At 48.2% G+C, this 25,305-nt stretch overlaps 1 protein-coding gene across 10 annotated transcripts in view; it reads right to left on the bottom strand.

The window, feature by feature from the left end:
* Positions 1-25,305, bottom strand: part of BOC (BOC cell adhesion associated, oncogene regulated) — a 54,478-nt gene that overhangs the window by 17,432 nt on the left and 11,741 nt on the right. For 6 of the 10 annotated variants that reach the window (XM_064410129.1, XM_064410128.1, XM_064410130.1 and 3 more), the window contains 2 exons: positions 5,621-5,789; positions 4,979-5,257 (listed from right to left, as the gene is read on the bottom strand). In XM_064410129.1, the coding sequence (XP_064266199.1) occupies positions 4,979-5,257; positions 5,621-5,789 (448 nt within the window). Of the gene's footprint in view, positions 1-4,978; positions 5,258-5,620; positions 5,790-11,695; positions 11,881-12,101; positions 12,284-12,382; positions 12,675-25,305 lie in introns of those variants that run through there. The other 4 variants (XM_064410135.1, XM_064410132.1, XM_064410133.1 and 1 more) reach the window with 3 other exon arrangements.

Raw genomic sequence — 25,305 nt, 5'->3', positions numbered from 1 at the left:
GAGTGTACCAGCTTTCTGCCAAACTATTCTCCTAAATTCCTGCTTCCCCACAGAGAACAAGACTGATTTGCCAGTGGATTTTGGCCATGGGCGATCTCAACTGCCCTGCTCACCACTGGTATGGGCATGTAGAGCCATCCTTTGGGGCCGACGGGTCAGCCAGAGCTGGGGAGGGGTGGTGAGGGTCACCCCTGTCATCCTCTGTGCATGAGACAAGCTCCTCCACACACATCCTGTTGCATTTGGCTTCAGCACAGCAAAACAGAGGGCACAGTGCCAAGCTGGGACAACCAGCTTCGTCCTGGGGGGTTCAAACAAGCTGCCCCTGAGTTGTGGTGGGACCATGCATGTCCTGCCCAGCAGGGAGGGCTGGAGGACAGGATCGATGCCATGGGGATATGCAGCACTTGCCCCTTCAGCTGCGCAGCCAGGCCCCACATCTAACATGCAATTTGCACCAGAGTCTAACAACCACTGCAGCTGGGAGAAACCACATCCCCTCTCACTGGCTGGGTTTTCCTTCTCATATGGCAGCACCCAGCGTGCCAACCCATGTTCGTGTCCTTAAAAGACACGCCTGACCACAGTGAAGCAAGTCCTCATCTACCAGCCATTGTCCGGGAGGTGCTGCGGACAGACAGACAGAGCACTGCCAATCCCAGCCGTGCTGGGACAAGAGGGCTTTTTTTTCTCCTTTTTTTTCTTTAAGAGGGAGTGCAACCAAAGGCCGTTACTTCTGTCCATCTGCAGCTGGCTTCGAGGCGCAATGGGGTGAACCAGGGTGCAGCCCTGCAGCCAACTGTGCTGCTGTCACTGGGGAGGGAAACCAGCTAAGTCCCAGGGCTGGGGGCCAAGCAACAAGGCAGGCGAGACAGAGCCGATTAAATGAATGGGAGACCATAAATAACTCTGGAGAAGAAGCAAATGAAATTATGGCCCCGAAAGTTCTCCCTGCCATAGGGAAGAGTGCAAGAGGAAAGGGAGGGAAGGGGAATAGGCAGGAGGAATAAGGTCCTCCAACCTGGGGGCAGGCACCTTCCACTGTTCCCCCCTCAGCTGTGAGAGCAGCCTAGGGCTATGGCTCTCACTCCTCATCCAGCCAGCGCCACAGGAGCCTGAGTACTGGTGCTGTCACCACAAGATTCCTCCAACCCTGCTGAGACAGGCACAGCCCCACAGACTCCTGCCTACTCACACCCCCCCAGCACATCTCCCCCACCCTGGGCCCATCTCACAGTCTTCATGCCACAGCTCTGCTGGCTCACAAAACACCACTTGTGTTTTCCTTATCTCCCCTCCTCACACCGCCCCCAGGGCCAGAGGCCCCGTGATTGCTCTGCGTATGCTTTTCCAACAGGCAGCCATCCCCTTCCTTCCCTCCCTCCCTCTTGCCATTGCCTCTGGGGAGTATCAGGGGAGAGGCCCTGGTGAAGGAAAATGAATGGGGCTGCCTCAGAAGCAGCTGCAAATTCCTGGGGGATGCCCAGCCCGACCCCTTGCACTGGTCACTGCCCACAAGCTCCACATGCTGAGGCCCAGCTTCCCACAGGTGCTGCCACAAGGCTGACCTCACCCGTGGCACTGATGGAGGGAACAGGGCAACAAGCCACTCTTGCCCACTGCATTCCCAGGACACAGGTACCTGCAATCCCACACCCTTGGCCACAGGGACACTGGAATAGGTGGAGGTTTTTTGCTGCACTCCTCATCTATTTTTCTGTTTTGTGTTCAAATATCATGTCTATCCAGGTCAGGCTTGCTGCTGTGTTTGATGCCCTGATTTTCTATGCATACAGATGAGTGCTGGGAGTTACACAGCTCTCGCTACCTCTGCTCATCAGCCTTGCTTCAGCCCTGCACTTCAGTTGCCCCTGTGAGCTCCACAAAGAGCTCCTGACCTTCCTCTGGCTGTTACAGAACCAGTCCTCAGCACCATGTACAAGTCCTGGTGAAATCACTCGGCCCCACCAGAGCCCACCGCAGCTGTGCTTTTACATATAGCACCTCTACCCAGTAGAGGGGCTGGGGCAGGGCTTTCTGGCAGGATGGCAACTTTATTACCTAGAATCAAGCACAGAAAACATTTCTTTCTTCTTTGAAGCTGTCATTCATATGAAGGCTTAAAAGCCTGGCTTGGAAAACCAGGAATACTCTTGTTTTATCCGTACAAGCTGTCCCAGACTGCAGTGCTGCCCTGGAGCCTGCAGGGCTAATCTTGTGCACCACGGTCAGGCCAGCAGTGATCAGCAGGAGTGACCTGCAGTGACCTGCACTGATATGCCATGGGCTGCCAAGGTTCTATGGGGCACCAGCTCAGCTCTAATTGGACTCAAAGGTGCCTGAAGTGCTGCTCCCTTTATCACTTAATGAAATCTTTCCCATCTGCAAATCCCTCCTCCCTCCACCTCTTGGATATACAACAGCTATTTTATCTCTGCTGGATAAATTAAATGCAAGTTTCAACCAGCTCCCTGAACCAGGGGGAAGAGAGATGTCCTCGGCATCATTCATCTGTGCTGCAGATGAGAGAAGGAGGTGTGAGTCCCAGGGCTATGCCTGGCTGCCAGCACTGCAACTATGCTTATCTGCTTGCTGACTGTCAGCAAAGCACAGCAGACCCCCTGGGACACACAGAGCCTGGGGCATTCCAGAGTGCTTCCTTCAAAGAAGACCCAAAGAAAGAAGGGGAAATAGCCTACAATTTGGCCAGACTATTTTACCCACACTTCTCAAAACCTAGCAAGTCACTTCTTCCAAGGACTCCAGGTCCTCTTCCAAAATAAACCTAAGCCTTGAAAATAATTCCATTGCCCTCCTTCCCTGCACTGCTTTCATTCACACATTCCAGTTTCACTTTCCCCCTGCCACCCCAAAATAATTTTTGGATGGAATGAAGACTTTCAGAGGGTTTTCTTTCAGGCCTGAAGGTTATCTGGAGGAGATGTATCAACTGCAAGCTGACCTGCCAGGGGCTTTCCTCTCACCATGGTTGCCAATGAATCAGCTCTGAGCAAAGTCCTGTAGAGGAGGTCTGAAGCAGGAGAGCCAAGGGCACACCTGCTACCACAGCTTTCAAACTCAGTCCCACCACCAAGTGGTGCTCCCCATTCTTTCAGACCACTGCAACACCACTGCTGCAAGCAGCCTCCAGCTCACGAACATGAGTCCGGTTATTTGAACTCCTCCAGAACGTTCTCCTCTTACACCTTCAGTCCCACACCTTCACTGGAATGCCCTATCACTCTCTTCACTCACTGACTGCTAGATTTTCCCCACCTGAGTACCCTCTATCACCCGAAGCTATCCAGGTGTGTGGGACACAGCCTCTGCCATCCCCAGCTACCTCTGAGGATGAGGGACCTGTGCAGCACAGCACAGCACAGCACAGCACAACACAGCACAGTGTTTCCACAATGGATTAGCAGCTTGATCATCCAACCTCTGGCTCGTTTTGTGAGCTCCACTGAGTGGTGCTCCTGACTTCCTCTCAGAAGTGCATTTGCCATGACAGGAACCACAACTATGGTCAAGTCCTTTTCTTTTGCACGCACATCCCCAGTTGCAATCCAGTAGGCAAGGGTGATTTGGCTCCTGGAGAGGGCTAATGCACTACTCAGAGGCTTTGATTTGTCCTGAAGGACATGGTAGGGCCTTCTGGTGCCTGAGGACCAGAACGCCCTAATCCACCACTAAAGCAGTCAGATTAGTCAGAGATACTTTTCCCAGGAGACAGAGCTGGTAGTAGTGGGCTGGGGGACGAGTAAAAAGAGAAAAAGGGAATCAGCTAAGCAGGAGCTGATCAGGCTGAGGAGCTGTGCATACCCTTCTCTCCTAAATTCAAACCATGATCTTGGTAATCCCATCCACCTCTCCCCTCCTCTCCTCCCCTCTATCAGGCCACCAGCACACACAGCCCCCTTTCTGCTCTGGAATGTGTTCTCTGAAACTTAATCTCAGCACGGGGCTCAGGCCAAATCCCCCAACAGATTCGGCCCCGTGACAACCCCCTCCCACTCTGCCTCAGAGTTCAGCAACTCTCTCCTTGCTTTCCCAGGCCTCCTCCTCCTCCCACCCAGCCTGGCCTAAACATTTCACTCCTGATTAATGTATCAGTGACAAGCCAATAGTTCTTGGCTTTAAAGCAAAGCCAGGCCCCACTTTGCACAAACATCTTCACGTCTTCATTTTCTTAAGACTTAGCCCCAAACTCCCTTTTGCTGGGAAAGATGAAGCCCTTTCTATGCTTAGGGACAGTCACTGCAAGGCAATGGCAGCCTCCTCTGCACACACTTGCTCCACCAAACACTGTGCGCATTTCTGAGAAGGTGGGGCTCTCCACTGCTCTTTCTCACATGCATCCAGATACAATCCCTTCTGGCCAAATACACACAACATCTGGCCAAAACTAGATGCTTGTAGGAAAAATTGCCCACCTAAGACATCTCTGGCCATGCATACATCTCCCAGTGCCAGAGGACAGCAGTGAGGAGTGTGTAAGCTCAGGGATAGGAGTAAAGTCCCTTGCTTAGAGCTGTGTCTCAGGAAGGCAGTAACACTTAGCACACACTGACCCTGTGCTGGCAGCAGTCCTGCAGCAGCCCCAGCAGCAGTTGGGCCATCAGCACCAGCAGGTACTATTCATAAACTCCATCAGTAAGTCAGAAACCAGAAGAGGCAGCCTGACTGTCAGAAAATCAACCATGCACACAAACCCCACAGCTTAGGTATTCCCTGGTCTTGCAAAAACTTCTCCCTGAAGGACAGATCTGCAGCCTACCACACAAGAGGAGGACAGTTTGGGTCAGACTGGGCCACACCAGGTCAGCCAGTCCACAATCAAAAATGCTATGAAAGGGCCTACACCAAAGGAGTCATCCCTTGATGCCAGCACGAGGAAGCAAGAATGGATGAACCTCTCAAGATATGTGAGTGATGGCCCAAGCAAAGCAGGGGCAGTCAGAGAACTAAAGCTACTCACTAGCTAAGGTGACGACTGCAGGGACACTGGCAATGACTCCTTCAGGCACACGAGCGATGCACTGGTAGCGCCCCACGGTGCGGTTATTGAGAGCCGTGATGATGAGCTTCCCTCGCTCCACGTGGATACCCAGCACCTCATCTGATCTAGCCAGCTCCTTCCCGTTCAGTCTCCAGGTGAGGTTCACTCGGGGGGGGTCCACCACACACCCTAGGCTGACTGGGCCTCCAAGTTTTTGAACAATAGAAGCAGGATGCACTGTGACCTGCAGAGATTCACCTGCACAGAGGGAAAAAAATGGGAATAAGAAAGCTCTGTGAGACCCAGCAATAGAATGGACAGAGGAAAAAGCTGCAGTGCTGTACATTTTACATTTCCAATGGCTTCTCCTTGTGTTGCACCATCTCCTTGACTCCTCACACACCCACCCTAATTTTTAGAGATGAATCCCAGTCCCATTTCTTCCTGGCACCACCTGAGAGAAATGTTCGACTCCAAATGTATCCTCCTCTGGAAGAGGGTTTGAACCCAGACTCAAGGCTACTCAGGAACAGCAGAGAGAGGAAAACCTCTTTGTCCACGAGGCATGCCTATGCTAAACAGCACCAAGGCAAACCATAATGGGTAAGAAAAGACACTCACTCAATTTGGCAAAACAGCTGGCGGCTGCAAGCACGAGGCAAGGGATGGGGGACATGGGCCTCTTCCGTCCACGTGTCATTGCCATCCCATGTGGTGTGACCTGGGGCGCCCGGGGAAGGGTCCCATAAGCTGCCTCAGATGATGCAGTGGATTTGTGTGCAGTGGATTCCTGTGGATGACAAGAGACATGATGAATGAAACTCTCAGGCTTCCCTCTGCTTTCCAGCCCTGCCTGGCATCTCTACCAACATCCCTGAACTGCCACAGATTCACCAAGCCAGTGGCCCGAGGACACTACAAACACTGATGCCAGCATTTCTCTTCTCCAGCCTCTCCCCCAGGCACGGTTGGGAGTCTCCCAAGACATCCCATCCCCAGTACACATGCACACACAGACACACACTCCCCTTCCCCATTTCACACCTGGCACAGTGAATGACAGTGATGCACACCAGGCAATTTTCAAGAGCAAAACACTAATATTTCCAACAAAGTGTCACTGAAGATATCCAGTGACTGTTGCTGCCACTTCTTGGCTATGTATGGAACATATTCTATTTTGAACACTACAGTAAATGAGCAGTACAAGTCCATTCTAACTAAGGGACTCAACCTATGAAAATACATCTGATTAACTGTTCTGCCTGAAACACACCCCCTGTTTTAAGTCTACACAAACCACCGTGTTCGTACTTGAAAGCATCAACTAGCTCCAAAAAACTAGAAATGTAAGGCCACCTGTCACAGCCCAGGTTGCTGTGAAGAGCTGCACACTGCAGCAGCTGCTTTGGAGAGTCATGAATGAACACTAAAGCAGACAAGCCAGGTCGGGGGGATTAAAGACCTCAGTAGCTGCCCCAAGAGACACCTCAGATATCAGACTGAGTTCATCTCTAATCAAGGCAACAGGATGAAGTCAGAGGAGATTTCCCTCTACTGGCATCATAATGTAGCTATAGGATTTTGAGCTCCCTTCAGCTGCAGCACCAAGACAATCTGCAACCCTTAAGGCACTGCAGAATTGTTCCTGTGGCCTGTCTACAGGGAAGAAGCCCAAGACCAAACCCAAAGCAGCCCTGGCAGCCAGCCCAAACAGCAGTTATACTGCCTGCTCCCCCTGCAGCAAACAGCTCATTAGCCACCATCACCATCCCCAGGAGCACCTGACTCTGCAGGGTGGTTTTTCCTACTTCCACCATAGTCACTGCTTGAGCCATTACCTGCTTGAGCATGTGCTCTTTGTATCTATCTCAGTCAAAAAGAGGACACAAGTCCCTTCAAGCACAACCCCCAAAATTAAACATCCTAATTCCTGAAGTAAGGACTGACACATACTTCCTGAAATGCTTGAGTTGTTAAAGGCAAGGCTGATTACTGCTAGCAAGGAATGCACAGCATCTGAGGAAATATCACCAAGCTACTCTCAAATGACTTTGCTTGGCTTTTGGTGACAGCAAAGGTGCAGAAGTGCAGCACAGGGCAATGTCCATGGCCAGTCATTGTGAGGTCCACATTGTAACAGCAAGAATACAGCAGGCTGGTTTGCAGGCCTCTCTGTAAATTGGCCTTTACAGAAGAGGAAAGCCTCCTCTGAGCTGGTGATTTCAAAAGGAAGAAACACCAAGTAAAGTGACATGCTGCTGGAGTTTTGGAAAGGCCACAAAGAACATCTTTATATGGCCCTTTCCAGGCCAGTATGAGTCCAGTGCACTGGCCAGCCCAGCAGGCTCTACACGAGTAGAGCTCTTTACAGGAGTTATACAGTCATGGGTAGAGTGGCTGTGAGGCCAAGATGACAAATCCTGCTGAGAAGCAGGCTAAATTAAGTCAAGCTTGGCATGGCCCAATGTGGCTTTCAGGCATCCAGGAGCATGGACAGAGCTCAGACATTTGGCATATCCTGAAGGCATCCAGAGAGAACAGCTAGGCCATACTCAGCTACTGCAGGCCACAGCCCTGTTACATGTGGAAATCCCTGTGGGTAACCTAAAGTGCCAAACAGACAAGACAGCAACTTCCCTCCCACACACCTCATCCCTCCCGGTGTTCACTCTCCTCGCCTGAGAAGAGTCTCAAAATTTCCCCCACCAACCTGTGCATAGTGACTTGACAGCTCCAAGTCAACCACAAGATACTTTAGTGATTGATTTGAAGACCCATCTGAGTTGCTCAAGTTTATTTCTCCATGTAAGACAGTCACCAAAGCACCCTTCATTATGCCACAGCCACCACAGGAAGTCACAACTGATGGTGGCTGTAAAAGTGCCCTGGGTCTGTCCATACCAGAACATGCAGTGTTGACACCACTGCTGATGCACAAGTTAAGGTCCCACTAATTACACTCATCTGGAAGAGACTTGGAGGTAGTTCAGGCTTAAAAACAACTCATACCCTAAGGTCTACTGGAGATGGAAAGCCTTTCACTGATGCAGAAGAAACATTTTGGGGTAGGATTTACTGTCTGGTTCCTCAGCGCTGGAAGCCTATGGAGCAAAGCTGACTCATTCCCCCTATCTGGATGGGTTTGGCAGCAAGATGGAAAAATGTTGGATGGGAAGGAATTGCTCCCTAGAGCCCAGGCTGAGGGAGGGGGTAGGCAAAGACGTTCCCAAGCAGACCTCCCTGCAGCTCTGCGTTGCACAGAGCCTCTGGCCAGAAGGGCAAAGCCAGAGGAACAGAACTGTGCATGAGACCCCTCGTGAGCTAGGACCACCCAGGCACATCGATGAAGTGACTGAACTGGCTGCCCCCAGGTCTCTGAAAAGACGAAGAGCAATAGGTGGGGGAGAAAAAAAAGGGGAGCTCAAAAAATTTGGCCACAGCACTGGGCAGATTGAACAGTATTGAGCAGAGAATGAGGAGAGAAGGTGTGTTGCAACAAGTGTATGTATGGTACCTCCCCAAACCTCCAGGCAAGAGTACGAGCTCTAAATAGGGACATGTGGCCGTTTCTTTCACAGCTGAGTGAAGTACAAAAAGTAAATGGCTAGCATAAAAATAATGAGGAAAATGAATGAAAACATCAATTCCAAAAGAACTATTAGGAGGATCTGAGGCCAGATTTTGAAATTCTCAGCTTTTACAATTGAAACCAGATTTTCAAAAGCATTCAGTTCTTGACATGCTGAGCTCTCCTGAATAGGCAACCAACTTATTTCGATGTGTAAATGGGAGCTGACCTCTTTTGAAAATGCTGTCCTTAAGCAGCCTGCAATAGTGCAAAAGCAAGAAACTTTATTAATCAGGGAGCTTTCGATCTGCCTCGTGTCCTGCCAGCAGCACCAGAGTGCACTGCAGTGGGAGAGAAGGCAAAGGTGGAGAGTGGAGGAGACCCCAGGCATGCCAGCTGACTTCCCAGAGGTGGTGGTCCCAGGTAGGGACTGTACCAGGAGCTGCAGGGCTGCTGCATGACAGAATCCTGCTCTGCTGCCTCCTCTCCCCAAGGCAGGTACTTTGTGAGGTGCTCCTGGTTGCCAGCACTTCTGTAGCAACCAATAACACCGCCCTTGACAGATCCTGCTTAACTGCTATCTGGGAAAAGAAAGAGTTAAAGTAATTTAAAGAGGTTCGAGAGGGAGGGAAAACAAACAAACAAAAAAAAAATTGTTTATTTTTTTAAAATTCTTTCCTGACAGGTTAAAATAACAATTTCCTGTCGGTGGAGCTCTAAGTCCCTGTCAGACAGCCCAATAAATCAAAAGAGGGGCCATTAAGAGAACAAAATTAACGAGAGCTTAATCAGTTAAGGAGGGGTGGTGGGGGTGTAAAATCTGTCGGCTCGGCTTCCCACCACACACCTAAGCGCAGCGAGGCCCCTGTCTGCAGCCCCAGCTGTGCCATGGTGATGCAGGGCACTGCAAAGGCAGCGGAGCAAGAAAGGAAAACCAGAGGTGAAGATATAAAAGGGAAGAAAGGCCCACACCTGCGTGGGGGGATGACAAATCTCAAAAGGAAAAAGGGATTTGAATTAAGCCCAGGTTGAAGGAGAGGTGTTTGCTGATTAGAAACGGAAGGTTTTACTGAGGAAATGCAGCTCACAGCCCCAAGCCCCCTCCTGCTTAACAAGGGCCAGCCAAGCAGCCCTTGTTACTGCCACACTGCCTGTAATTTACGAGGCTCCCAAATAGGAACCAGCCTGTGCCTCAGCTCTGGGGCTGCATCCCGCACCACACATCCCAGGCAGGGATGGATGGGAAGGCTGCGGGAATGCCCAGGCAGACCGGGAGCTGCACACAGTCACCGACACACATGGCAGGGGTCTGGGATTGTGTCAGGCAAACGGACCTTGGGAACTTCTTCCTGCAAGGCATGAACAGTGGGAAGGGGTAAGGACTGCTCTGCATCAAGGGAAAGGCTGCAGCAATTTCAGTCCAACCACCAGCTGAGGACACCCTGGGTGACTCTGGAGAATTCACTGCAGCTGCTCTCAGTTTCCAGCAGGTCAAGTAGGGACAGTGATACTCCCAGCTCTCCGTTTCATACATTGAGACCTCAGCTTTTCAGAAAATGCAATGTCTTACACAGTATTATGAGTCAATTTTACTTGTAATCATTACTTTTTAATACAAGACAGTACTTTTTTCTCGCCTAAAGCAAAAACAACTGAAAAACAAAATGTGGAAGAAAAAGAGCAACAGTACCCCTTTGTTTTACAATTTGAGGAATCTGAGGGCTAGAAGAGGAAGCCAACCTGGCCCAAGGTTATCCAATAAAGCAGTGCCAGGCAGAGCTAGAAATCAAAAGCTCTCTGACTGGAACCTGCATCCCATCAAGCAAGCAAGCTGTTTTTGGATCCTAAATCTTTTTCATCCCCTCTGAAAAATCCCACTGTACAACTGTATAATCCTTTAGCTGCAAAAATACTGTCCAGGTGACATCTTTGGGCAGATCAGCTGCAAAGTTCCTGCATGATTCCTGGGCATGGACAGCAATCTGGACATCCCTGACTGCTCTCCCCAACCCACCAAACAGTAACATACCACAGGACAAAATTAACCTCTACCCAACCCATGTCCCCATTTCAAAATATTAATTTCACACTGTTAAGTTATGCTCATTTTCTCTGAAAGGGTTTGGGAAAAGGACAGGTTGGTGCAGGACAGAAGCTCCTCCTCCCACAGAACATCATGGGTAGCTGATGGGGGTGGGTGTGCAGGTGCCACAGGGAGTGGAAGGATCCCAAATGGGAAAAGTCTGGTATCAGGAGTGGGCAGAATGGCAGAACCCAGTATAACACTACTATGCTTGAAGTCAAGGAGGTAGCACAGTTTTTGTGGAAACAGGGATAAAAACTTGCCTGTTTTTCCCTCTTGTAGCACTGAGAGCTTCTGATTTCAGAGTGCATTAGCTCTTTTAACATAGCCCTTGACTAACTGTATGAGGGGGTCCCCTCCTCCCTTTTTTAAAGTGATTAGGCAAAAAGACTCTCTTAGTGGTGGCTTGTGAGCTCAGAGAGTCCATCAAAAAAGCCACAACAGAGAAAGCCTGGGATAAATTCATGCTCATGATCAGAAGGAAAATATCCAGAATAAAACCTGGCATGGCACAACCACCACAGATCAGCGAGTTTTCCTAAAAACTGCAACTAGGTGACCCTAAAATGAACCACAGTTTTAATTCAAGCAAGTCCTGAGAAACAGACACCTCTTTAAAAAATAAACTAAACTTGTAGGGAAAACATCTCTTTTCCTTGAGCAGAACTGCTCAAGCAAACCAAACAAGCAACAAACTACATGCAAACATCTTTGTAACTTTTTTGTCTTCCTCAAGATGAAGCTACTTCCCTGAGCAGTTCATTTCCACAACATCCTGCAGCATCACCAGGGAGAGGACTTGGCATGCTGGCTTTGAATTAGCAACAGGATGCAAAGCCTTCTCATAGCCTGACTTTTGCTCATAGCCCCGAGGACCCAATGCCTGCAGTTTCTGGCACCTCTCCATCCAACAGCTCCTCTGAACTGAGCGCCACTTTCCAGCTGGCATTGATCAGGCTGACTTTGCTGAGACCCAGCAAACCCCTCTGCATTGGCCTGCAAGCGTAGAGGCTGCTTGAAGAACGAAATGCCACCCTCATACCTGGAGCAGTGGCACCACAGCGAGCATGGCTCAGCTTGGGTGCTACCTGTGGCATGGTGGTCCCAGGGTGGCTGGACTGCCGGCTGGGGACAGCTCTAGTGCACGTGGGCCACGTATGCAAGGATGGCCTTGCCCCACAGGATACACGTCCTTTTTTCCACAGTTACCAGGAGAGGAGCCCTGTGCTAAAACAGAGTATACACACTGGCTTTTGCTGCCCCTTGGCGTGCCCTGAAAGCAGCTCCAGTCCTTGAAAAGACAAGGCTAAAGCATAAGAAAAAAGAAAACCCACCTCCTTTCTTCAATATCACGCTCCCCCCATGCCCTAGACACTTAATTTCCCTCTTCCCCCCCCCCCCCGCCCCCCGGCTTCCCCCTCCATTCTGAGTAAATTCAATTTGACAACCCTGCTAATTGGATAAACGCTGCTCCCTACGCTCCTTTAAGGCTGCCCGCTTTTCTCTCCTTGTTTTTGGAGGGCGATTGTGGCTGTTCTTTAACATGAATTCCATCTGCTTTATTTCTCCTCTGCCCATTCAAGACCCCTCCTGAATATGTATGAGGGGCTGCGCCCCCCCCCCCCCCTTTCTCCTCTATCCCACCTCCCTCCCTCATCAGCCCCCACCCCTCTCCCTGCCCTCTCCCATTGCCCGGGACAATAACCCCCCAAATGCCCCCTTCTCCCACCCGGGCCCTCTTTGCTTTAGATAAACACAGGCAGTGTCAAGTGTGAGGAGGGGGGGGGGAAGGATGGGGTTCAACTGCCAGTCAAGCCTCGGGCCCTCAATGAAGCCCAGAGGCCTACCCTAATCTGCTGCATGCTTGCCATATGGGAGCTGTGTTGCCCTGGGAAACACTAACAGGCAGAACGGAGCTTAATAGAGTCCATATTCATTGTAATGCAGTGAAATGGCTCGAAGGACTATTGCCCCTTGGGTCTGTTTTCATTCTTCTGTTTCCCCTCTTTCTTTTCTCTCTCTCTTTTTTTTTTTTTTAATAAATTTTTTTTCCTCCCCTCCTTCTCCCCCTCCTTTTTTTTTTCTGTTTTGGTATTTTTTTTCCCTCCTTTCTTCCTTTCAAAAGGACGAAGTCCCTAGAGAGCTCTAATCTGGAGAGGCTGGGGGCTCCCCAAAGGGCTGGCCAGCCGATGGGGCAGGAGCGGGAAGGGGGAAGGGAGAGGGTGGAGGTGGTTAGGGAGCGAAGTAGAGGTGGAGGGCAAGAGGAAAGTAGTAACTAATAAGCATGCAGCCAGCCAGCTGTCAAGATGCTGACAATACTGCTCCGGGTGCAAAGAGTCCGACAGCCAGGGCTGGCACGGAGCTGGCGCAGGGTCCTCCCGGGAAGCGCCTGCCTCCCCTAAGAGCCGCCCTGAACGCGGCACAAGCAGCAAAGAGAAAAAAAAAGAAAGAAAAAAAAAGAGAATGGCACAGATGGAGCGTGCTGCACAGCCTCTTCAGAAACAAAGTGCACCTAGGAAACAGATGTTGTTGCTAAAACAAGCCTGGAACTACTGGCTGCTCTCTGGCTCCTTCTCCCAAGTGCGTGCTGGAAGAAAGGGGTCCTGGAGCAGCTGCCAGGGCTGCCCCCATGGCTGGGACATGCTGCTTCTCCAATCAAAACCTTTCAGTCCAGAATCACTCCCAAACTGGGAGAGTTTCCACAGTTTTAGACCAACTTTTCCTCAGCACTCTCCATCCTTCTCATTCTTGATCCACCTGTAGACTCTCCCACCTTGCAGCTTAAGGTCCCAGTTTTGGGGAGCTGAGGAATTCTGAAAGGGATGTACATCTGCAGCTCTTACAGAACAGTGCAGGCCCTACATTCAGGAGCTTGACTTTCAAATGTCAGAGAACCAGAAGAATTGCTGCTATCAATGTTGTGCGAGATCAAGGCCCCACAGAGGTGCAGCTCAACCTACTCTCTTGCCAAGGCTGGTGTCAGGAAAAAAGGGCCAGGATCCCCTTGAAAACCACATCAATGTAGTCACAGACTTGTGATGAGTTATTTGCTCTGGAGTGTTTTCAGTTTTCCTCACAACTGCTATAAACTCAGCTGATGTGCAGCAACAAAGTCTTGCTTTTTTGAGGCTTTGCTATGGGACAACACTGAATCTTTATTTTAAGAAATATTTCAGAGGAGGCAGCAGGAAAGGGATCACCCACTGATACCAGTATGATGTGAAAACACACCTTCAGTCTCTGAAGCAAGGGATTTAGTGCACTGTATAACTTACCGGAAGCATTCTCCCTTGCCATATCAAAACAACATTTGCTTTATCATTCCCATCACAACTAAAGCTGGAGATCCACTGATCAAAGCAGTCAGATGCTGTACTAAACACAGAGGAAGAACAATCCCATGTCCTCTAGACTTCACACCATTGGATAGAAGAGTTAGTTAGTTTAGGATGCTTGATACAAGTACTAAAAAAAATTATCTGTCCATACTTTTTTGCTCTTTGGACAAATAGGAAAAGCATATAAGAGAGAGCTGGGAATAAGTGAGAATGTCTGTCTGGGCAAGAAAAGCCACAGGAATGGCTCTTGCTGGCAACTGATGCAATGGGACCCACAGGATGGATGGCGAGTGCCAACTGATGCAGCTGGCTTTGGTCTGGGCTCCACCACTCTGAATCCTACATCAACATGGGCCAGGCCTCAGGTTGTTCCCTCCCAGTCAGCAGCAGCAGTGGAGCAGGGTGCAGGGAACAATGGGCAGTTCCCACCAGGAACTGTCATCACACAGGCACAGATGTGCTTGTGGGTAGTTTACGTTACTCAGGGCACTGCTTTTGTTCTTCCCTTCTCATCCTTTGCAAACAAAAAAACCCCAAACCTTGAAATCTGATGCTGAGATTCTAATTGCCTCTTGGGTTAGGGAGAGGTCAGAGAGAAGGCAGGCCTGGCAGATGTAGGGGAAGCGATGCTGGGCAAAAACCCTCAGAGATACTAAACGGAAGTGTGGAATAAAGGTGACAGAAAAGAAAAAGCAGGAAAATTAAATTCAGATGACAGGGTCAAGAGAGAAGAAATAGAGGAGTTGGGATTTTGGCAGACTTCCTTACGTTGCATTTGTCCCACTGCTTCAGGGCAAGGACATGGCAATGCCACATCTCACCTGCCACATGTGTATCCAGGCTCAAGTCCTTTTCCTGTTTTCTTCTGAGCAGGGGCTGTCACCTCACACCATCACCTCTCAAGCAGTTCTCTCTCCCCAGCTGACACTCTTCCACTTAATTTAAATGTGGCCTGCTCAGAATAGCAGGAAAACCACACCTGCTCTCTACCAGAAACTCCTTGCTGCTTTGAGACAAAAGCTTAAGACTTCCACAGCATGCCCCGGTCTCAGTGAAACAGCATTTTTCCATGGAGAAATCCATGGAAAAATGGACACCTAAATGTCCAAAAATGGACATTTAGAGACATCCCCATCATCACCATAAAGAAAAACTGCCTTCTAGTTTGCACTCCTTTCAGGATGCTCTTATCCAAAGCTGTTTTCACTCTGCATTGCATCCCCAGCAGCTCTTGGGGAACACACACAGCCAACTCTCACTCCCTGACTACAGGACATCAAGATGTTGACTAGAACAACCATTTTGCCACTGATGACGCAGCAACGCTAAAAAACCCCAAACCCTAGGCTACCTACGGCCTCTCTGCTGCCAGATCAGTGAAGAATGGGAAGGAAGACCACAAACCATGGCAAAGGTGTGACATGGAGCTGCCCTGAAAAGACCCATCTCCATTTTATTGTTTCTGTCACATGATGGTGTCAAGCTTGCAACAGGACAGACAATATATATACCAGCATCCATTCATGCTGGTAACCACCAGCTGAAACACTCCTCTCTCTGTATAACATGAACCAAAGCACAGAGGAGTGGTGGACAAACCCCACCAGCCAGCATCTGCATGGAGCATAGCAGGAGTGCTCAGGGAGCAAGCATATTTCAGTGTCTGTCAGCTATGGCCACCTGCAAAATGAGACTCAGAAGCTCTTGTTCACAGAGTAGATCACAAGCCAGACACAGCAGCTATGGACACTTTTTAAGAGCAGCCCACATCTTCATATGCTTAAATATGGGATACCTTTAAGTACCAAACTAAAAAAAAAAAAAGAAAGAAAAAAAGTCCAAATAATTTTTGTCCAGGAACAATAGAAAAATCTTGTCCATGTCCAATTAGAAACAGTAACAGAGTGAAACAAATACACGAATAAAAAAAACCCAAACCACAAATCAGAAAAGTCCATAGAAACTGCCAGTGACAGTGTTAAGCCTTCCTTGGGGGAAGCTGCTATGGCGAAATTTTCCTGTTGGCAGAGCAAAGACTTTGGTAGCTTTCCACAGCTCTGAACCTTCTTCCAGTATGTACTTGAAGAGCAAGGGTGCCTACAACTGCTGCAGTAAAAAACTGACCAAGCTTATAAACCTAAGCCAGTGGCACAGGAGAAATACCTGCAAAAACAACACATCCTCTGGATTATAACAGAGGACTTGATTCTACTGCCACCAAAATTAGCCTGATCTTTGCCATGACTTCAATGGGAGCAGGCCCAGAAACTGCATTAACAAGCACAAGGCTAGTTTAACACAGTTGACATCAAAATCCAGAAGAGCATACAAAAGAGACAGGACAAAGTACTTGCCAGTAACGTCAATACAAAGTTTAATCCCCAGATGACTGGCTTTAGAGACATCCCCATCACCACCATAAAGAGAAATTGCCTTCTAGTTTGCACTTCTTTCAGCAATGACTTGTTGCTGGGATGCAAAAGGGCACAAGCCCATTTTTCTTGTCTTTTATAGATGGTATTTAAAAGTTGGGGATTTTTTTTCTTTCATAAATTTGAGAATAAATGGGAGTTTTTACTCTCCATAGCTGTCACTAAATTGCTTTTCACTAATAATAATTTTCGTTATGGGAGCAGGTCAGAAGCCTCTAGAACTCTCTGCTGGGACAGATTTCCCCTGGAAGACATGTCACTACTCCAAAAAACACAAGAGGAAGCTCAAGGCTAGGAAAACAAAGGGACAGAAATGACTGTCCATAGAAAATGCTCTGGCTTGTGCCAAATGCCTAAGGTGGGGTGAGGGGATTAGTGCTGAGTGCCAGAACCCAGACGGGCTGAGCCAGAGCCCTACTTTGTGCCATGATCAGCAGCTGCCACGCTGCTCCAAAACCCCATGGGGCCCACCCTGAGGTGAAAAATCATGGGGGACACACTCACAATGGGGTCTCAGGATGGGTGACAGATTTCCCCTCTTCCCAGAGATGAAGAAGAGAGGGTTGCATTGTTTAGGCTTTTTTAAAGGTTGCGTTTGCATGTGATTTGCCCCATTTATCACCACAACAATAAACAGCCTTTCCAAAAATGATGGTCCCTTGAGGACAGTGAGCCAAACGTGGCAGATGAAGCAAGACCTCAGGTTGCCCTGCACAGACAGATGGGCAGGATCGCCATAAGGTTTGACAAGGGGATGCTCCTTAACAAAAGGATGGCAAAATGCTGCTGTCTCAGAGCCTGGGAAGGAAGACTCACCTGCCTGTGCTCCAGCCAGCTCCTAGGACACACTGGCAGTGCCACAGCCAGGCTTGTCAACAGCAGCAGCAGTGCCCGTGAGGACTGGGCATGGCACAGAGCTGCCGCCAGCTCCCCACTAGTCGCTGCTGCCCGTTCACACTCGAACCCATGCTCGAAGCACGAGCTCAGAACCGAAGTCCCCTCTCCAGGCCTTTCACACAACAAGCATCAGCAGCAATTCCAGTTGTAAAGTTTGCTTTCCTTGACACACAGTTTACTTTCTCCATTCCCCCGCATCCCACCCCTGCCACTTACCCCTCACTCCAAAAAGGCTCTCTCAAACAGGCTTAAGCTTTAAACAAATAAGGGCTTGGCAAGCAGCAGCCTGCTCCCGTTTCCCTCCCCACCAGCCCTGCTCTCCCCCCCGCCGCCTCCACGTCTGAGCCGTGGCGCAAGCAGAGCTGGCGAGCGCCGCGCAGGCACAGAAAACAAACACGTGGAGCAGAGCCAGCTGTGAAGTTGGATTTGGCATACGCTGTTTGCAGAATGAATAAAAGCACATGGAAGAAGAAGGAATGGGAGAAGGGGGACAGACTGGGGAGGCGGGGGTACCCTGGGCTGAAGAGGACAGTGTGACTCCTCCTTACAAAACCCCGGCACATGCCCGCTGCTGGGCCTTGTGCCCTGCGTGGATGTGGAGGGGGCACAGTCCTACAGCTATATTTCCTGAGCTATTTGGCATCACACTTCCCCACCCCTTTCCCAGCAAGGTGGACTGTTTTTGCATGTGCTTGCTCTCACTCCTGGGCAAAAATTAGTGTGTTCTGATGCAACACGTGAAAAATAAATGCACTTTTACCCCCCGAAGCATGCCATTCTCCCCCATTCTTTCTTTCTTTCTTAGGGTTTCTATTTCCCATGCACATTATGGTCCAGGGCCCCACAGCACAGGAAACCCTGACCCAACTGCCCCATCACCTCGGCTGAGATTACATATGCTGAAGGTCCACATTTACATTAATCCCCCTCCCAAGTGTCCCTTTCTGGAAGGGTTTCAGACAAAATATCCCTCCTATTAAAACCAAGCTCCCAGGAGATGTTAGCTCGGGTATTATTTATTATTCTGCCTTCATCCGTCTGGTCTAGCCATGGGAATGGCACTGGAAGGCTTTAGGAACAGATCACCTATGCCCTTACATCAACACTGGATCCATGCAGGTTTTCCTCCCTCTCCCAATCATCTCCAAGCAAAATGAAACAGAAATGTATGCACTCTGCCTGGTTTGGGGCAGACTCCAGTGATTTGACATGGTTTGCTTGTGGTTTCCACCCAAAACCATAAAGCAGCCAGGTTTGCTTGGAAGGTGCTCAGCTGTGTTTTGAGGCTGAAAGAAAAGCAGCAGTGTCCTACCTGGTCTTGGAGCCTGTCCAAAACAGGCCAGCAGCTGGATGGAAGAACAGCCCGGTCTGACCACCCAGACACCTGCAGACTTGTTTTCACAAGTCTTATTACCATCCCTGATGCACAGTAAGGACTTTACCCTAGGCCAGCCTAGGGTAGTCCTTACTAGTGAACACTTGTCCCTCACATCACTCCAAACCATCAAACTGACAACAAGACACAGTATCTGGATAGTGTTCTTCCTGAGAACAGCATTATGGACTCCTGATTACAGCTAAGGAAGGTAACTACCTTGGAGAAATGTTGCAATTGCTTTTTTGTTTTTTGGTGGAATTTACTGAAACACCAAATGAAGCCATGGATCACTGCAAATAAAGCACTGCTCAAAACCAACCATCCTACTCTTATCTCTTTCCCTTTTGGAGGCAAATTAGCAAGACAGAGAGGGATAGAAACTCATAGTGTTGGAGGTTATGATACTACATTTCTGGAATTGCCTCCTCTATTGGACAAAATATACCGCTACCCCATGTCTCAGCTTTCCAGGCTGCAAAAACAGGAACAGAAAACTCCAGCTGGTACAAGCAGTAATGAGATGAGCATGACTCAGACAATTTCAGATTCTCATATGAAAGGTGCTAGACAGGTATGTAGTGTTATTATCTGTACTGCTTCCTGGTAGCCCCAGGATTTTTGGATTAGTAAAATGCAGATGTCAGCATCTTGGGAATACTGCCTCGGTAAGTGAACACAGGGAGGGGCATGCTGATTGCAACAAAGAGAAAATATGAATTTGCACTGCACACAAAATATTGTGGTTAAGGGAAACAGAGAGATACCACTGACAACAGAGAACAGGATAATTCATTGGGGTTTGTCAGACTAAACTTTCTGTAATCAGAGACTTCAGGGAAAGTGTTTGTGAAGCAAACATTCAAACATGCAGCTGCCAAGAGCTAAGTAAACAGAGGAGGAGAAGCAGAAGAGCCAATGTGGCACCACGTGCAAATACCCCCTGATCAGCAGTCACAGGCCAACTGAGCCCATTGGCAGGCACTAGTGAAGCCAAGGAGATGAACTACTGCAGGAAGACCCACCACCAGTTTGGACAAACAATGAGCAATTCACACCTTCAAGATGTTTTCATCTAGAATAGGATTTGCAGAACTGGGCAGGCATGAGTACATCTGTGTGGCTCAATGGACATCTTCTTGCACCACACACATGCAACCACCTGGGCATGTGAAATAAAGACAAAAGTCCATAGCGAGCAATACCCAACAGCTCTGGTACCATGCATTTTAGTCCCACTTCACCTAAAGCTTGCAGTGGTATTTACTGTGCTTATGAGGAGCCAGAGACCAAGGCCAAGATCTGAGGGCAAATCAGCTGATCCCAGCCCTGAAGCCAAGGGTGCCTAGTGGCACTGGGCAAGCGAGGGCAAACATTGGTCTCTGCTTCCCACCACAGTGCCTATCCATCAGTCAGGGCTTCCCTCCCATGGGTCACAAGACTGCTGGAAAGGGTGCCTAATTTCCTATAGATCAGACCTCTCTTGGCTGTCTGAAAGAAATGTAAGAGACACAGGACATGTTTCAAGGCCAGCACGGGATGCATCACTTCTCTGTTGGTCACTGGCCATGAATGCACCCACAGTAGTGCTTGGTATAACAATTCCTTGGCATGTTTGTGGCCAGCTGCTTTCTGCACAAGTGATCAAAAACTCTCATGCTGCAAAGGTGCTGGAAAGAGGAAGTTTGTGGTTCTGCAGCCCAAAATTACTCACACCTTTGTACCTAGACTGCATTTATGTGCAGGAGGCTCACGGGGAGTGGGGGGAAGGGGTAAGAAAGCTGTCATCCTCCTACCTAGAGAAGGACCATGAGAGATTAAAGGACCCAGAGAGGCTGCTGGTTCTAAAGAAAAACAGGCTTGAAGGTTTAGTTGTGGTAAATAGTGACTGAGTTGACACAAAGGGACTTGATGCATTTTACATACACAGCATTGGTTCACTCCAACTCTGATGGAAGCGGTGGCCTTCCACAAGAGAAACCTACCCAGATTTAAAAGGCTGAACCTCCATACTAAGAAACAGTCCAGTACCACAGACAAAAACCCTTGAGGTTTTTTTCATCAGGAGATAAATGACCTCCTCTAGAGTCCTGACATAAGTGCTCCAAGTATTTATAACCTGGAAGAGATATTAATGAAGAGGCAGAGTTACTTTAACTTTCCCTTCTCTGCTCCCCTCCTGTATCCTAACCCTCAATTTGCTACTGTGCAACAGCCTTTGGGCAGTTAAATCAGCAGCCTACACACATGATGCAATATTTAAAGCCCAAGGAGCTATAAACATGGCAGTAAATACATGCCTGCAGAGGTTTTCCGCCCTCCATACCCTCCAAACTTGTAATTTTCTCACATGGGAGACTGGCTCAAAACAGACAGGAGGAACCAGTGCTATGACCAGCCAGTGGTTCTCAGCACAGCCACAAGCTACCTGCTGCTGCTACAGTCCCAGCAGTGCAGGGCTCCTCTGGTCACAGGACAAGGTGTTTCCCCAACATCACAAGGCAAAAGTGCTCCCCGTCCTGCAATGGGAACAGCTGAAGCAGAGCTCAGCACCATTCCAAATTCGATCACGTGCTGCTGGCAGGGCAGGAGGTAGCACAGCAGTCCTAACCCCTGTAAGGAACATGCTGATCTCATTTGTTCAACCACAATCACACTGGTGCTGGACCCTCACTCATAAACAAGTGCAGACTGCACATCCACTCCTTAGGGTTTCCAACAGAGGAACAAGCACCTCAGACCAGTGACAGCATTTAGTCACAACAGCAGACTTTGGTTTGAGACCATTCACATAGCACAACAACATCTCACTTTTGGTCCAGGCCTTTGCTGTTTCCCTGGATGGCAGAAGCGGGTGAACAAAGAGTTAAACCTGGTACAGCCTCAAAAATCACTCATTGCTTTCTGAAGCAAGAACATCTTTGGCAGGGTCCCCATCTGGGAAATGATATCCTGTCCCCTCCTCGCGTCCCCCTGAACTCAGAACAAAGCACTGCACTGCCCAGCATTCTCCTCCACTGTTTTCATCTTGGTCCAAACGCTTCTTGCATTTCAACTTCTGCCAAAAAGAAATGCATTAAAAAATATAAAAAAGGCATGTGTGGGACAGGGGGAGAGGAAACAGAGAGAGTAGAGGGAAGTCATTAAAACCAAATCTTGATTACCTGCCAGTGGTGGAAAAAGGAAACAGGGGAGAGGAGATTTTTCTGCTGTGATATGCATCTTGAAGCTGAAACCAGCAGACACAGAGGAGACAAGACTTCTCCACACAATCCTCCACCTGGGACCAAAATTAACATGCTTTGCCTTTCAAGTCTCCCATGTGCCACACCATCATCATCATTGGAGGAGGAGGAGGCATTTGCTTCCTAAAAACAATTTCTGCCCGTCACCACACACATTTTTTACATCTCTCACAGCTGTAGCTCTCACAGAGTTCCTGCACCCAGCACTGAGCCCTGCTGGCAGAGGACTGGAGGACACAGCACAGCTGGCCTGCCATTTCCACCATAATATCAAACACAAAGGTTTGGCCATTGCAAAGACATAGGGAATCCTAGAGGAAATGAATCTGGATAAGATGGCTTATGCATGCTTTATGGAGAGGCTGGATGGGCCAAATGAAGAGTCCCAAATGGTTCTGTCTCCCAAAAAGACAGACAGAAAAAATAATTAAAAAAAAAAAGACAGAAAAAATAATTTAAAAAACCTGCATTGGATAAAGAAGCATTTAAAAGCAAAACAAAAAACCTAGTCTGGTTTGTAGTCTGTAACAGGGACATGTAGAGCATGTTTTTTGTTCCTTCAGTACAAAAGCCCTTGGTTTCCCTTCCTCCTCATTCCAGCATTTCCCCATCGGGGGTGTCAGAGACAGTTCAAGGCCTCCCAGTACTTCAGACAAAACTGGGTCTTGCTGCCCTGAGAACAAGCGACTGGGATCTAAGAGAACTGGGGAGATTTGGGGAGCTCAAGAGCTGCAAAGGCTAAACTTGCTGTCCCTGGAGGACGGCCAAATGGTCACCATCCCCATAACCTGCCACAGGCCAGTGCTTCCCTCCAGGGTTTGGCTTCCTAAGGTGTGACTTTGGCTTGCAGGCTGCATGGCCAGGCCACTTGGGTTCCCCAGGGCTTGCTTGTGCTACAGCTGGTGCTCTGCAGCATGTCAAAGAGAGGGAGAGATTAACTCCTTTTTAAGTATCTCATTACTGTTATATTTTTAAACACATCTGGTTGAAAATTTTTCAGCAGAGCCATAAATAAATAAATACTTTGAGGAAATTTCCTGCGATCTGAAAACTTTACTGACTGGTCTAGCCTTTATCAGATTATGCTCCTTCTCCAGTATGCATAAGCTCCATTTGCTTCTGCTTTGTCTCCTGTAAGGACCAAATCCATTGAAACTTCAATAAAATATAAAGATTTCACTATGTGTACTGTTTGATACTTTAACAACCACCCTCATGACCAGCACAGCAGTCACATATTCATTGTTGTCCAACCTGGTGATTTTTAATTTTCCTTGCAATCAGAGGTGTCATCTGCTAAGACCCACAGATCCAGACATTAAAAATGTATTTCCTAACCCTGTCTGCAAAACACTTCTTTTCCTGCTCTTCAGGAGAGAGATGACAGAACACAATCAGCTGGGAATCTAATGTCTCTGATAGACTTTCCTCTTTCACAGATCATCCCGCTACAATGCTTCCATCCTAGCTAGCTTGGTTTAGAAAGCAGTTCCTACAGCTGAGGACAAGAGTCAAAATCACCATTTGTAAAATAAATAAAAAAGACAACACCACCCACTACCTCATATTAGCAGACTGTTAAAGAAAGCAAACAATCACCCACTTCTGAAGAAGCCCAAGACAGGAGGAGCAGTTCTCTTCCAGTCGGTCCCTGCCTGCCTGTGGCAGACAAAGCCTGTTTAGTAGTGTCTGTACAAGATGCTGCTATTACATAAATAGCAAATAAAGTTCAGCTGAGAAGAGGTGCCCCAAGCATGAGGCTCTGCACACGGAGCCATGGAAATGCTTGCTCCAGAAAGGCTGCCTTTCTACAGTACTTCTCATTTTAACAGGATGGTTCCCATTTAAACCCTCTTCAATCCTGAAAGAGATGGCTTGGAACTCCCAGCCTCCTTACCCAAATGCTAACCCACTCCTTGTAGCCCAAAAAAGGAAATAAATTCATGAACAAATAATTTCCAGTACTTTTTTTCCAGGCTATTGTTATGTGACTGCATTTGGAAGTAAGAGAGGAAAAAAAACAAATACATGACTGTGGTCAGAATCTGGCCTAGAACAGGGGAAGGAAAAAAAAGGAAACCTCAAACCCCAAACCCAATCCTTGTTTTATATGTTTAGTCATTTTTGGAGAAAACTGTAAGCAGTAAAAAGACCAAGAATAAACACTGACACCAGCTCCTGGGCTTTGGGGTTGACAACAGGAGATTCTAATCTATTCTTCCATCTATCAACGCATTCTGTTCAGCCTAAGACATTTTAAAAACCTAAGTCTAATATGCTACTAATATAATTGAAGAAGTCTAACTTGTCTTCTGCTGCAAAGGACTAAGAAGCAGTGTGTTGTGAATTGCTTTATCATTTTAGAATGTCTTTTCAATGCAGAAATCACCTTTGCTTGAGAGGTTTTAGCAAATGTTTCACAGAAAATATTAGATGGCCTTCTCCAAAGACTCATCCAGCAGTGTTCTGGGAGGACACAGCAAACCCCTGACATTTGGTTGTCTACCAGGAAGTATAAATCTAGAACTCTTTGGATTTTCCAAAAATCCTTATATTATTGTCCAGTAAAGGAACTTAAGGAGTATGAGATTCCTTTATTGTACAGAGACTCCTTTAAGAACTCAGGTGCTTTGCGAAAGTCATCCTCTGCCTCAAGGACATTTATCTCTAATTGCTTACAGGGACTGTTAGTGCCTTCTTTGAGAAGGGAAATCTCATCTGTCCCACAGCACTAAATACCCCCAGAAAAACCTTACACCGTTCAAGCCATCTGTAGATCAGCTCAGGCAGTACCTACCCTCCAAATTACATTAAATACTGTAACTTGCTACACAAGTGCAGCATTAGAAGTGGGAAGGAACAAGGTCTTTCCTCTCCCTCTAGCAACTGTGAAAACTCACCTATCTAAGGGAAATACAATCTCAGAATTACCATTAGGGAAATCATTCACCATTTCTTAACTTGGAAAATATAATAAGCTCTTTCGGGAAGAAGAGCACTCACTTTTGTGAAAATGCTGCTCCATTGTTTTAGATCCAGTTGTGCGGCACAATCTGCCCTGGGATGGGTAAAACAAGCTGTTTTCATATAACCACATCCACAATGTGCTGCAGGATTTAATAGCTCCTCACAAAATAGATAAGCTATATAAACATAAAATGTTAAAATAGGACAGAAAGCAGCTTCAAGAATTCTCTCTGCAAGCACAAGAGGGAAACAATTACAATTTCCCTCTGCATTTCTTGCCAGCTGAAGTTTTTCTGTTTCTCTGCTTTACTCTGCCGATAACAAACATCTGTTGGGAGCATCCTGCCCTGTGCAAGAGTGGAAAACATCTATCGCAGCCTTTGGGGCTCTGTACTCAA

The sequence above is a fragment of the Passer domesticus genome, chromosome 2 (genome assembly GCF_036417665.1).
Source record: "Passer domesticus isolate bPasDom1 chromosome 2, bPasDom1.hap1, whole genome shotgun sequence".
Lineage (NCBI taxonomy): Eukaryota > Metazoa > Chordata > Aves > Passeriformes > Passeridae > Passer > Passer domesticus.
The sequence above is the reverse complement of the archived record's forward strand: the minus strand, read 5'-3'. Positions and strand labels throughout refer to the sequence as shown.